The sequence below is a fragment of the Centroberyx affinis genome, unplaced genomic scaffold, assembly GCF_046629955.1.
Source record: "Centroberyx affinis isolate AG114_WGS23_722 - 3 ecotype Tasmania unplaced genomic scaffold, CSIRO-AGI_Caff_v1 ptg000562l_1, whole genome shotgun sequence".
In the NCBI taxonomy this organism is placed as follows: domain Eukaryota; kingdom Metazoa; phylum Chordata; class Actinopteri; order Beryciformes; family Berycidae; genus Centroberyx; species Centroberyx affinis.
Window position 1 is genome coordinate 332,679 of NW_027279205.1, and position 13,659 is coordinate 346,337.

The 13,659-nt window shown below is 42.4% G+C and overlaps 1 protein-coding gene across 1 annotated transcript in view; it reads left to right on the forward strand.

Annotated features, from left to right (window-relative positions):
* The window catches only part of chd3 (chromodomain helicase DNA binding protein 3), a 43,295-nt gene that overhangs the window by 1,295 nt on the left and 28,341 nt on the right, over positions 1-13,659 (forward strand). The window contains exons 2-15 of the mRNA XM_071518257.1: positions 1,875-2,005; positions 2,147-2,335; positions 2,428-2,552; positions 4,229-4,467; positions 5,091-5,229; positions 5,430-5,593; positions 6,304-6,479; positions 7,868-8,143; positions 9,033-9,236; positions 10,408-10,631; positions 11,239-11,370; positions 12,086-12,185; positions 12,890-13,081; positions 13,176-13,376. Of these exons, the coding sequence (XP_071374358.1) occupies positions 1,875-2,005; positions 2,147-2,335; positions 2,428-2,552; positions 4,229-4,467; positions 5,091-5,229; positions 5,430-5,593; positions 6,304-6,479; positions 7,868-8,143; positions 9,033-9,236; positions 10,408-10,631; positions 11,239-11,370; positions 12,086-12,185; positions 12,890-13,081; positions 13,176-13,376 (2,492 nt within the window). The remainder of the gene's footprint in view (positions 1-1,874; positions 2,006-2,146; positions 2,336-2,427; positions 2,553-4,228; positions 4,468-5,090; positions 5,230-5,429; positions 5,594-6,303; positions 6,480-7,867; positions 8,144-9,032; positions 9,237-10,407; positions 10,632-11,238; positions 11,371-12,085; positions 12,186-12,889; positions 13,082-13,175; positions 13,377-13,659) is intronic.

Consider the following 13,659-nt stretch of genomic DNA (forward strand, 5'->3'; position numbering starts at 1 on the left):
TTGCACTGTGCTACAATGGCAGAAAATATGCCATCATAATATATTTATAAATGACCAATGCGTGGCACAATATGACATTCTGGAAGTTTCTGTGAGAGTGAAGTTCTGCTTTGGTGTGGCAGTGAAAGTAAAGGATGCAGAGAGTAACGGTTGAATTTGTCTAAGCAGACTGCAACAGTAGAAATCAAAGTAGCAGTGTGTTGTTTTTGCTTTTTGAAAAAAGCTAGCTGTGCTGTAGGGTGAGCCCCCCGTTTAACGTTGTGGACAACAGACACAGGATGGAAAAAACAGACACAGGATGGAAAAGAGCTATAATAACCCTATAATACATTTTGATGTAGGCTATACTATGCAAATATGACAGCAAAACTATAAGTCACTGTAGGAATATTACAGTGATGCCACAGGGGATAAAACACTTTAAAGCATGGTCAGATAAGGTCACACTATAAACTCAAGATTCACTATAAGTTCCTATAGAAATATTATAGGTGATAATATTAGCCTATAGGGTATAGTAATAGGGTAAATTATAGGGTTATTTCATGGATATTACAGTGGCATCTCATTAAGGTTCAGTTAATTAGCTCCACTCTCGGACCACCCGCAGTGCCAGACAAATCAATTAGGGTTAGTGTTGGGCTTCCCGTGGCGGACTCTAACCCCCCCACGACCTCTAGCAGCGGTCACGGCGGTGGTCGGGATCCCGGTGTGGGAGTTAAAGGGCGCGAGGAAGTCGTTCCAGTTCATCACACCGTCTCGCTGGCGGCCTCTGAATCACCGAGACCTGAGTGCGCGCTGCTGCCGCCCCCGGCGTCCCTCTATCGGGCTGCACGTTGCACGGATACGCGGGAAGGAGGGAGGAGAGGGGGGTAGGGGGGTGGGTGGGGTGGGGGTGGGGGGGTAGCTGGTGTGGGAGCGCGCACCAACAAAGGCAGCGCAGACAATAACATGTAACAAAATGTAGCCTATCAAACAGGCTGGTTGGATGGCGGCGACCGCAGCCCTCATTTTGGTTATGCTTTACTGCTTTACTGCATTTTCTCTGAAGCTGCAGCTCTCTCTCTCTCTCTCTCTCTCTCTCTCTCTCTCTCTCTCTCTCTCATTCTCACTCTCTCACTCCAACCCAGGTCAGGTTCCAGGTTAAACTGCTTTCCCAGTGAGTTAGCTGTGGTTGTGATATTGCTCAGGTACCATGGGGAATAGCCAGGCTAATATTCTCACATCATTTTTGTTCCATGAAAGGAAAGATAGTCATGTTTGGATTTTAGCCGCACAGACTCTCAGATTAAGGTTCAAATTCTGTGGTTTCGAGTCTTATAAGGTAAAAGATGGAGGTTTTAAACTATTTGTATTTCTGTCTTGATATGGCTCGCAACTGATGAAACAAATATTTCATTAAGTACTTTGACATAACAATATATGCTTATCTTTCAGTATTGCTGACAACACCTAAAATAATAGGGTCATTGTATTATTCCATATATAACCTTGATCAGGATTTACGGAAATCATAAAAGATCACGGTTTATTGGTTTCAAAAGCTGCTGGTCACGCTACTGCATTGTCCATATAGGCACGTTCCTATAAACCAATTATGCCTATGCTTTGTATTGAACGAGCACCAGCTGTCAAATCTACTTACGACACACTGACTAACCGGAACTAATTTGGCATGTGTCGCAATTCAGTGAAGGGCAGAGGTCACGGAAGCCACCGCCACTATCCTGCGGCTTTTGTTGTGCATGATTGTGTTCAGGGGGGATTAGCTGGATGTCGTGAAGCGGTTTGAGTAGATTATTGTTCATCTGATTCTGATAGCTGTCTCTCCCTCTTTCGTTAACCTCTCCCTCCTCCTCCTCTGTACTTCCCAGACGAAGAGGGGGAGACATCGGACAGGGAGAGCCCCGCCAGGAAGAAAGGACGGCCCAAGAAGAAGGACACAAAGAAGAAAGACAAAGAGAAAGAGGGGAAACCTGTCAAAGCAAAAAAACGCAAGAAGATTGTAAGTTAATAATGCTCTAAGTGTCTTAATTTAATCACTTCGCTTTGACACTTTGATAACTCTATTATTCTGTCTTCATTATTTTTCCACATCCATCCTCTCCCTCATTCTCTCTGTCCTCCTTCCCTCTCTCCTTCCCAGGACAGCGATGTAGAGCGAGACTCGGACAGAGACAGAGACTACGGCGACAACTCGGACAGCGCGGCCAGCGACTATGGATCAGGCGAGAAAAAGAAGAAGAAGAAGCACAAGGAAAGGAAGGAGAAGAAAACCAAGAAGAAGAAAAAAGACGACGGGGACAGAGACAGCAGTCAGGAGGAAACGACAAAGGTAAAAAACATCTTTGTCATGTTAAAACGAGTATAACACCAAGATATGAAGCCGTGATCTTACTGGCCTGACCGGCGGTTTCTTCTCTGCAGCCAATAGAGCAGAAGACGTCGGGCCAGCTGGCGAAGGAGTGGGGTCTGGAGGATGTTGATCATACCTTCACAGAGGAAGACTACAAGGAACTCACCAACTACAAAGCCTTCAGCCAGTTCATGAGGTATCACTCCTGCTCTGTTCATATAGAGCAGCCGTTTTCAAACTGGGGGTCAGGAGATAATTTTGGGGGGTCACGAGATGATTTATGGGACATAGATCTATTGAACAGATGTATTATCATGTGTAATTTGTCTGATTTTTCTCTAATTTGTGCTTCTTTCTTGTGAAATACTGAATTGTTTCCAGCCTCTAGGCCTCCTCTGATAATCAAATGAAACAACCTGAAAGGGGAAAATCATTTTTGGGTGAACTGTTCACCAGGGTCACAAATTCATAGTCGTTTTAATGGGTCACAAGCCAAAAAGTTTGAGTACCACTGGTCTAGAGCGGTAGTTCTCAGCCTGGAGGTCAGGACCCTCCAGGGGGCCGCAGGATAATTTTGGGGGGGTCACAAGATGATTTAAGAGATAGGAAAAAAAGATATTTCTGCTATACAAATGAGATTTTTCTCTAAATTTAGCTTTTTCTTGTGAAATACTGAATAGTTTTAATTAATCAATGAAACAACCTGAAAAGAGAAAATCATTTCTTGGGTGAACTGTTCACCCATGTAGGCATCGCTTCATTTTAAGGACGAGCCAAAAAGTTTTAGAACCACTGGTGTAGAGAATCATGTTGTTGTGGGCTGTTTACCCCGGCTGTGGCTGTGCGGGAAACCGAGACCGAGACAATTTTGTGTCCATGTTGATACATGCAGTATCACATCTGGGGCTTGAACACACAAACCTCTGACACACACGACCGCTCTTTGTGCAGACATGCGATAATGTGAGGTGTTTTTGGATATGCCATGAGCACTGTTGACACAATGGTGGTGTCATAGCCACGTTATGTACAATCTCCACATGCCGCAAACCTCTTGGAAGTCATAATTCAGAGGTCCAACATACCTTCAGGCTGAGTTTCGCTGCAGTTTTATTCTCAGAAGAGCTCTTTTGTGTTTAAGTTCCAGTCTTTTTTCATGTGCAGCTGTTTTTTATGCATTAAGAATTCAAATAGTCTCAAGAAATCTCTGCAAGCTGAATTTTGATTGAAAAAATGTAACTAACAAAGGTAGCAGCAGGTGGCAAGTGCTGATGCTCTCAAGGTCCCGTATTATTAAGGTTTCACAGATTTTGTTTTTAAATATACTATGGCTCAGGATAAGATTAATAATCTTAATGATGTTTTTCAAATAAATATAGTGTAGTTAAAAGGGTATTTATTGAATTAATTTGAAGACTAAGTCACAATACTGGACTCTGATTGGCCGACAAAACCAGCTCTTGTAATTCAAATGAGGCAAACCTGCTTTCTAGGTGGGTGAGAGTTCAAATGCTGCAAACCTGCCTGATCACAAGGATTTCAACAATTGTTTTGTGAGGTGTGCCAATTAAAACCAAGTCTGGTTGTGCTGTGTTGACTGCAGTTTGTCTGAAACTGCTTGTAAAAAAGAAAACACAATCACTTTAAATTGAACAACTCAAGCAAAATCACAGTTTAACAGCCTTGTCATTAAACATCTTTGATTATATATGTATATAGAGGAAAATTTAAATTCCTATAATAGGCCCACTAAATTTAGAGCATTTTTTGTAAACTAAACATGCTGAGAAAGTGTCAGACTCACCTATATGGTTTCTCTCTCCAAAACAATGAAACCGTAAACCTAAACTCAGCCTAACCTGTCTCTCTCAGGCCCATGATAGCCAAGAAGAACCCTAAGATCCCCATGTCAAAGATGATGACCATCCTGGGGGCCAAGTGGAGGGAGTTCAGCTCCAACAACCCCTTCAAGGGCAACGCCGCCGCCGTAGCAGCGGCCGCCGCCGCCGCCGCCATCGCTGTCGCCGAGCAGGTCTCCGCGGCGACCGCCTCCCCGGAGCCACCCCCGCAGCCGCCACCGCTCCGCAAGGCCAAGACTAAAGAGGGCAAAGGTCAGTGGGTGATGCCAAATTGTTATCATTTACTACTGTAACAGATGTGGAGAAGTTGGTTGAGCATGCAGTTCAATTAAGTCAAGAGTAATTCAATTCATTCAATCAAGCTTCCAGAGTGGGAAGGTGGACTCACTGTAGAGAAAAATATAACCCTTACTTTCATGAATGACACCTGTATTATTAGTTTAAGGCCAGCTGTCAGCATGTTGTTGCCTTTTATTCCCTCTCTCTTCTAGCTTTTGTGTCACATTTGACTGTATAATAATCCAATAAAGCAGAAATGATACAAAAATGATGTGGAAAAAAGTGTGCAGTCCTATCTCAAAATAATTTTCTTACTGAGACATTATAATGATAAGAGGATTAAATAGCTGAGAGATGGGTGAGAAGTTTCTTGTGGGAATTGACCCTCATCATCTTTAGGCACATGCTGATGTCTTGTGAAAAGCTGTTGGTAGCTTGTATTGCTGTCTACATGTTAATAAGACAATGTGGTTAGTGGACTATTCATCACAAATATTTTATTTCCTCTGCTAATATACTCATCACTCTTTCGTTCTTGTTTTGTACCTCCATCTACCTTCTCAAATATTCCCTTTACTCTTCGACCTTCTGTCCAGGCCCGGGCTATAAGAAGCGCAGTAAAAGTCCTCGTGTCCCCGACAAGAAGAAGACTGCAGCTGTAGCCAAGGCTAAAAAGATGGCACCCATTCGAATCAAGCTGGGGCCCATAGGCACCAAGAGGAAGAAGAGCTGCTCAGTGAGTATCAGTATAATGTTTATAGGGGACTGAAGCGAGCAAATGGATCATGAGAAGATGAATGGATAGCTGGAGGTTTCTTGGGTGTCTTGATGTATCTCACTGAATGTCCTCTCTCTGTCAATCTCAACTTGGTTTTTGTTCTTTTCCTGTTTTCTACCTGTTCATCCCTCCGTCAATCACTTCGTCAACCCCTTCTCGTTGTCTTCCAGAGCGAGGATGTGGAGGAGGACGAGTCCGAGCAGGAGGACTCCAGCGTTCACAGCTCCTCGGTCCGCTCCGACAGCTCCGGCCGCGTCAAGAAGAACAAGCGGGGACGGCCTGCCAAGAGGAAGAGGAAAAGTAAACACAGCTTACCATGTGGTATACATCTAGAATTATATCAAGCATTTTCACATCTATCCAGAGACTGTCCATTTGAGTTGAACTTTTTTGGGAATTTATCGGGATAATCCAGTGCTTTTCCAACCCATTGATGCTCTATTTCAGATCATGAAAATGAAAAGTTTGGTGATTTGTGTTTGCTTTTTTTTTGTGATTTTAAAGCTGCACTTGGCAACTTTACACCTTGGCGGCTCCAAATGGCAGCGAGAGGTAACTGTTTGAAAGTTCAATACCCAGAAATCATGTTGTCTGTGATGCTTTATACCAAAGGGACGAGAGGTAAAAGATCTAACGTTGGTGAGTCCAGCTTTCTCTGGACGGAGCGCTGCTCACTGTTGTTGTGGACGGAGAAGTGTACATACCTAATACCGGAATTTAATTTGGGCAAATAGGACAAAGCTGCAGGGTCTGAATTACCTGCAGGGTCTGAATTTCAAAGAATGGGATGCTTGTCTCTACTTTGAGATTGAGGCAGATTCTTGCCTTGTGCAGCTTTAATTCCAGTCTTTATCTCAGTTTGGTTAGTTTTCGGTGTTGAAAAATAACTACATTTACAAGTGCATTTTCTTGGAGAATTACTTCAACATTTTCATAGCATGTATCACTGTACTGATAGCAGACATATTATGTCTTATTCATTTCTGTTTCCTATCATTCTGTGTCCGTCTATCTGTGTATCCCCCCTCCAGTACCAGGTGAGGAGGAAGGGGACGGCTATGAGACGGACCATCAGGATTACTGCGAGGTGTGTCAGCAGGGCGGGGAGATCATCCTGTGTGACACCTGTCCCAGAGCGTACCACCTCGTCTGCCTGGAGCCCGAGCTGGACAAGGCCCCCGAGGGCAAGTGGAGCTGCCCGCACTGCGTGAGTACAACCATTTTTCATTTATTTATCTCCAAGCGCTAAGGCTACTTAGCAAACCTGGGTGAGAAAGAAGTTACAAATAATTTGTTTTAACTTGTTTGGAGTACCAGATGAATAAAGGCCTTGCGGTTGCATCACAAATCTCCAAGCAACCACGGCCATCATTGAAGTGCAGTGGAGAACTGACTTAGTGCAAATTACATCTAAATATAGGCCTTTAACAACTTGGCTAGAAAAAGAGAGATATCTGAAAAAGTGGTGGTGTGGGCATAGATCCATTCAATAATGTTATAAGTAAGTAAGCAAATGGTCTGATAGGGTAGGTTTGTTTCTAAATGTACTGTGACACAGTAAATCATCTTGTCTTCAGCCCTAGTCTTTAATCCAACACACTTAAGAGTCAGCTCAGTTAACCTGAACAAACTTTTTTTTTTGGCTTTGTTAGCTTGCTAACTAGGCTAATTTAGCAAAGCAACTGACGTTAGTGTTAACATGTTAATGCTAACTTCTGCTAGATACTTTAGCTATTGTGCAGATCAGAGTGTTTACAAGAAGACAGTGATGATATACAGTATGGTTAGCTATCTCACAATCTGATATCTAAACACAAAATCAATCAGATGGATCAGTGGTGAAATGATCAGCTCCCAGTCCAAAACAGCACAGAAATTCACCCTGTCTTTTCCATTCATTTGAGACGGCTAAGTTGTACATTTAGAAACACAATTAGCTGTTTACAGCCGTTGTTGCCCAAGAACAGTGGACCTCCAATATGGCCGCCAGAGGGTGCGTTACGTCAGCTGACAGTCCTTTACTCAAACAGTTTTAGGTAATTCAGGCAGTTCAGATTGTTTCTATTGCAGTCAAAGAAAGGTACTCAGTTGTGGCACTCATATTGTTCAATGTGTTAAACTCCACCCATAACACACATAATGGGTAAAACAAACAATAGAAAGTAATTGCAAATACTATTTGGCTCAGTTCTGCTTTTCAGCAGACAGGACTTACTGTAGATGACAGACGATATCCTCCTTTTGTGGTCCTTTTGTGGTCCTTTTGTGGTCCTTTTGTGGTCCTCAGCAGGCGGTCTTTACACTGAGAGGACACAACTTTAGGAACAACTTGTTCATATGGAGTGGCACTCCCTCTTGCACAAGCCATATCTTAATTGTCTTTAAGGCTTAAATGTCCTTCTTTAACCAATCTCCTCCCTGTTATCTACATCTCCCCGTCATGGTTGAAGTGGATTTAATACTCAAAATCAATAAGAGATCATACTTTGGATTCACCTTGGCAGTCAATTTCAGGGAAGAGCAGGTCTTTCAAAAACTCATTCTAGATCTTTAAGTACTCAGGATTCCTGGTCTTATCTATCAAATGTTTTGCAGGAAAAGGAAGGAATCCAGTGGGAAGCGAAGGACGAGGACTTCGAGGACTTTGAGGAGGAGTGCGAGGACAGAGTGATGTCGGAGGTGGGGGTCGGGGTGGGGGTCCCGGCGGGGGTGGAGGAGGAGGACGACGACCACATGGAGTTCTGCCGGGTGTGTAAGGACGGAGGGGAGCTGTTATGCTGCGACACCTGCACCTCCTCCTACCACATCCACTGTCTAAACCCGCCGCTGCCCGAGATCCCCAACGGAGAGTGGCTGTGTCCGCGATGCACGGTTAGCTTCTGTTCTGTTCTGTTTTGTTTCATTGCTATTTATATCCAATTCAGGGCTCTATGTACTCTCTCTCTTAACCTAGTTTAATAGAACAAGGGATAGTTACATCAGATCCTGTGTATTGGATGTCTCTGCTCTTTATTGCTAATTGGATTTGCTAATTGGTAGGCCTATAAATAACAATCTATGACGCACTTATGGTCTTTCACAGACAAATGATGGAGACATATATCAGTTGGGAATCTAATTTTAATATAAGAGATGGTAAATTCGTTAACATCCAGGTCTTTATATTTAATTAGAATTAACTTTACTCATGTTATATCTCCTATTCTTACCAAAATATAGCAAGGGTTTAGAGCCAAAGGGGCATAAATGATATTTTCCTAATTTAATAGCAGATCAAAAACAAAACTGTAAATGATGCCAACTTTTTTTTTTACCCAAAATGTAACGTAGGAACTAGAATTACAAAATTGACATTCTACAAAAAGATATTAAGGGCAGTTATACCCTTTTTGTATCAAATTTAATCTAGGGTTTTCACTTGAGTCCCCTCTATTTTAATTTTGCTTATGATTACAAAAGTGTTCTGCTGACCATCGGACAGTGCCTTATAATCAGCCTTATAACCATTCAAGACAATTTAACCTAATTTAATTTACATTTTTCAAGACTAATCATATGTTAGAATCCCACTACATCAGACTTGTCCAAACCTGTCCATTCATGCAGTATTATGTGATGCTGCATGTCCTGACCAAAATAAAGTACTGTATATCTCCCCATGTGGATATCAAAACTCAACTTATCTAATCTCAAGTAGAAGTAAACTCCCATATTTTGCTTGTTGTTTCCAAGGTTAACAGTGAGCTCATTCCCTCTGCAGTGTCCGCCAATCAAAGGACGTGTGCAGAAGATCCTCCACTGGCGATGGGGCGAGCCGCCGACTCCCATTCCTGTGCCCCCTGCTCCGGACGCCCCGCCCGACGCCCCCCCGCCAACCCCCATGAAGGGCCGGGCCGAGAGGGAGTTCTTTGTCAAGTTGGCGGGTCAGTCCTACTGGCATTGCACATGGATCACTGAGCTACAGGTGAGAGAATAGAATTATCAAATCCAAGAATTGCAAGTTGAGAGCGTTCTTCTTTGGCAGGATAAACTTCTCATGTACACAAGAACAGAGAACTTATCCTTACAGTTTGAGATGGGCTGTGTGCTTGACGTCACACCACAAATTAAGACACATGGGTGTTAATTTTCCCAGCTGTTTCAGCTGACTTGGTACCATAAATTAGGGCTGGGCGATATATTGTGTAATATTGATATTGTGATATGAGACTAGATATCTTCTGGGATTTATTATCATAATATTGTGAAATAATTTAAAAGTTACTTCTTCCTGGTCTTAATGGCTACAGTAAAGTGATAACATTTTGATAAAATGATAAAATGATAACATTTTCTGAACTTATTAGCCTGTTCTGGCTGAGTAAAATGAACTATTATTGGCTTTATCTGCTCATCATATCCACATTACTTATTACTGGCACCTGTATTTTCCCAAGGGGATCAATAAAGTGCTATCTTATCTCTTACTGATTACACATTACTGATTACTAATTATCATTACTAATTTTCAACATTTTCTTGTGTGTAAATACCTTATGAAAGCACGAATACTCATCCCCAAAATATCGTCACATTATCGATATCGAGGTATTCAGTCTAAAATATTGTGATATTTGATTTTGTCAATATCGCCCAGCCCTACTATAAACTGTAGTGCTGTTTGGATGTGATGTGTCATTCTTGCAATGAATCTTGGGTCTTCTCAGTTGCTCTTGTCGGCCAAGTCACAGATCCGATGCATCTCCTAATCCGGCCATTGATGTCATGCTCTTTTGATTTGGAACTGTACCTCAGCTGTTAAATATTACATCAAACGTGTCATGGGGGACAAGAAAGCGTTGAGAAAGGGCTACAGAGAAAATAAGGGGTCACTGAAAGGAACAGAGATTGTAGAGACAGATGAGATGCACTTGGAATAAAAAATGGGCTAAAAACAGTGGAGTAAGCAAGAACTGCTTTTACCAGGCTAATACATAATACACAACCTGCTTTTTATATTGGGGCGAAAAGTTCAGCCCGCATTAATCAAATATTACTTACCACCGACTTGTAGGAAAACCACCATCTTTCTTCCCTTCCTCTCCTTCTCTTGCATTCTCCACTTTTTCACTCTTCCTCTCCCTCCGTCCCTCCAGCTGGAGATCTTCCACTCGGTGATGTTTAGAAACTATCAGAGGAAGACAGACATGGACGAGCCTCCCAGCCTGGACTACGGGTCGGGGGGAGAGGAAGAGAACGGAGGAGGGAAGAGTGAGAAGAGGAGGGCCAAGGACCCCCAGTACGCCATCTTGGAAGACAAGTACTACAAGTATGGCATCAAGCCTGAGTGGATGATGATCCACCGCATCATCAACCACAGGTAAGAGAGCTGTTTGTGTGTGTGTGTGTGTGTGTGTGTGTCTGTGTGTGTTCATACATGTTTGCATGTATGTGCATATGTTAATTTTTCTAGTCTGCATTTGTGTGTGAATGTGCATATGTGGTGTGTGGGTCTGTACATATTTTGATTTTTCTACTCTGTGTATATGTTTGCAACCACATTTCTTAACTAAATAACATTTTAATGTTATTAATTCAGTTTCTTTTGCGTTACCCACCCCAAAAAATTTGCATTATTGCTTGTGTCGATCATTGGTTCAAAATGCAATGCACAGTAAGCCAATTTCATTTATATCAAGCATACTTGGATTGCGTTTTTTCTATTAGCAGTATGTTGTCTGACCAGGATTTTCACTTTCATTTACTGTTGTAAACAAAAAAGAAACAATCTGAAATATAAATAAAAGTATCAATATTCAAATTTTAAAAAGTAAGTAATAACGCATTACAAGAAATGAAAAACTAACACGCTTTATCACAAAAGTAATCTGAGTACTCTAACATGTTACAAGGTAACAGATTACCTCCCAACACTGTCAGTGTGTGTTTGCACTCACCCCAGTATACTGTATGTGTGTCACTGCCAGCCTGGATAAGAAGGGGACGTACCACTACCTGGTGAAGTGGAGAGACCTGACCTATGACCAGTGCACCTGGGAGAGAGACGACCTGGAGATCCCCGACTTCGCTATTTACAAGACCAGCTACTGGAGACACAGGTACGGCCTGATGGGTTCAGTCTGACCCCTGCTGGCCTTGTTATCTCTGGCCTTATTGGGGAGAGCCACACTGCATTTGGTTGTGAGCGGTTAGAGCAGGTTAAGGTTCAGCTCCCAACCTGTTTTGGTAGGCAAACCCCATATTGAGGACAGAATATTCCTGAGATATATGAAAATTGTGCATTTTTTTTACACTGTTCTGCTGTTTACAGTAGATTTATGGGGTGAATTCAGATGGGGTTTAATTTGTCAGAGGACAGGGATCAAGCAGCTTTTGTAAACTTGTCAATAGCAAATCATTGGCAAACAGTGAGGGTTTTATAATAGTTTTTGTGCTGTACAAAAGCCACTAGCCCAAAAACAATTTTCCCTTTTCAGAATTACCAAAAACTAATATATCAGTCATTTTAGTTGGATTAGAGATTTTTCAAGAGACCTCCAGGGATCCCAAAGTTGGGAAAAATGGGTTAGTGTAATATTTTTAAATGTTATTGGCAAATCGGTGTAAATTCTCCCTCTGAGGAAAGTGTGATGATTGTGACTGGACTTGACTGAAATTCATACGGATGGTTGAATAGATAATTGACTGACAGATTTATTACTATGCTTGTTTACTTTCTTGCTTGACTGATTAATGGATAGGCTGAATAACAACGATAGATTGACTGACTGACTGACTGACTGACTGACTGATGAATGTCTTGCTGCCTGACAGGGACGAGGTGATGAAGGAGGACCCAGACAAACCCAGGAGGATGAGGAGCATCAGGAACCAGGAGGGTGAGGATGAGGCTCCTGGCTCTCCAGTCAATGATGTGAGTTAACTTTTACCTTACATTTACATGATACATGATACATGTACATGATGTTTCATTTGTAGCTGCTACATGTGTACAGTTCTCATTCCTGTCAAAACATATGACCAGACTTTGGTCAAAAGACTATTTGAAATATTTTATTTTCTATTACTGATTTCCATGGCTTCATATACAACAGAAAACCATGTGCATATTGTACAGAAAACAGACCTATTTCTCAAATTTCTTCTTTGAATTCTCTATATACTACTTATTATGAGTATATGACTCTAAAAAGATACCTATTCCCCAAATGTCTTTTACATTTTTTATATGGACCTACTGCTTTTTATCATTTTGTGTTATTTTGTGTTTAATGTGACCTATTGGAGCAACCCAAATTCCTTCCATGTGCAAATTTACTTGGCCAGTAATCTGATTCTGATTCTGATTCAGTTACATTTCTACAGTGTCTTATATATTGGAACTAACACGATTACCCCAAATAGACTAAAGCAAATGCTCAAAGTAAATGGATTTAAGTTAAATATTGACCCATATGCTGTATATTAATTTCAGTAATAGTATAATAATATTACTAGTACTACTACTAGTACTAACTGTGAGTTCAATTACAGAAATTATTATAATTTTAAGTAGAGTGAAGTTTTGTCCTTATCAAGCTCTTCACATCTCTCTTCTCTTCTTTTCTTCCCTCCCAGCCGACAATAAAGTACGAGGAGCAGCCGGACTTTGTGACGTCGACGGGCGGCACGCTGCACCTGTACCAGCTGGAGGGTCTGAACTGGCTTCGGTTCTCCTGGGCGCAGGGCACCGACACCATCCTGGCAGACGAGATGGGCCTCGGCAAGACCATCCAGACCATCGTCTTCCTCTACTCGCTCTTCAAAGAGGTGCTGGAACTGCTTGGTGCTTCTTCTTGTTCCACCTCCTTGTGAAGGCTGAGGCTGAACCCCAGTGTGGTTTTTCCTTCCCTCTGTCCCTCAGGGCCACACCAAGGGCCCGTTCCTGGTCAGCGCCCCGCTCTCCACCATCATCAACTGGGAGAGGGAGTTCGAGATGTGGGCGCCGGACTTCTACGTGGTGACGTACACGGGGGACAAGGACAGCCGGGCCATCATCAGAGAGAACGAGTTCTCCTTCGACGACACCGCCGTCAAGGGAGGGAAGAAGGCCTTCAAACTGCGGGTGAGGAGGAGAGGAGGAGAATGAAGACAACAAGACGATATGATAATGGCACAAAGTTTTAAAAAGTTTGAGGAGGAGAGAAGGGGGTTGTGGGGGATGAAGAAAACAGATCTGTGTTATCATCACCTCTCTACAGAAGCCCTGAGGGGACATGGGGGAAAAAAGAGCAGAATGCTTTTGAGTTCTTTTTCAATGCTTTTGCAAACCTTACGCATGTTCCCTTTTTTACGTGTTCTTGCAAAAGTTTTGTTTGCAGTTGCAGTATTTTTGCAAACCCCCAAGC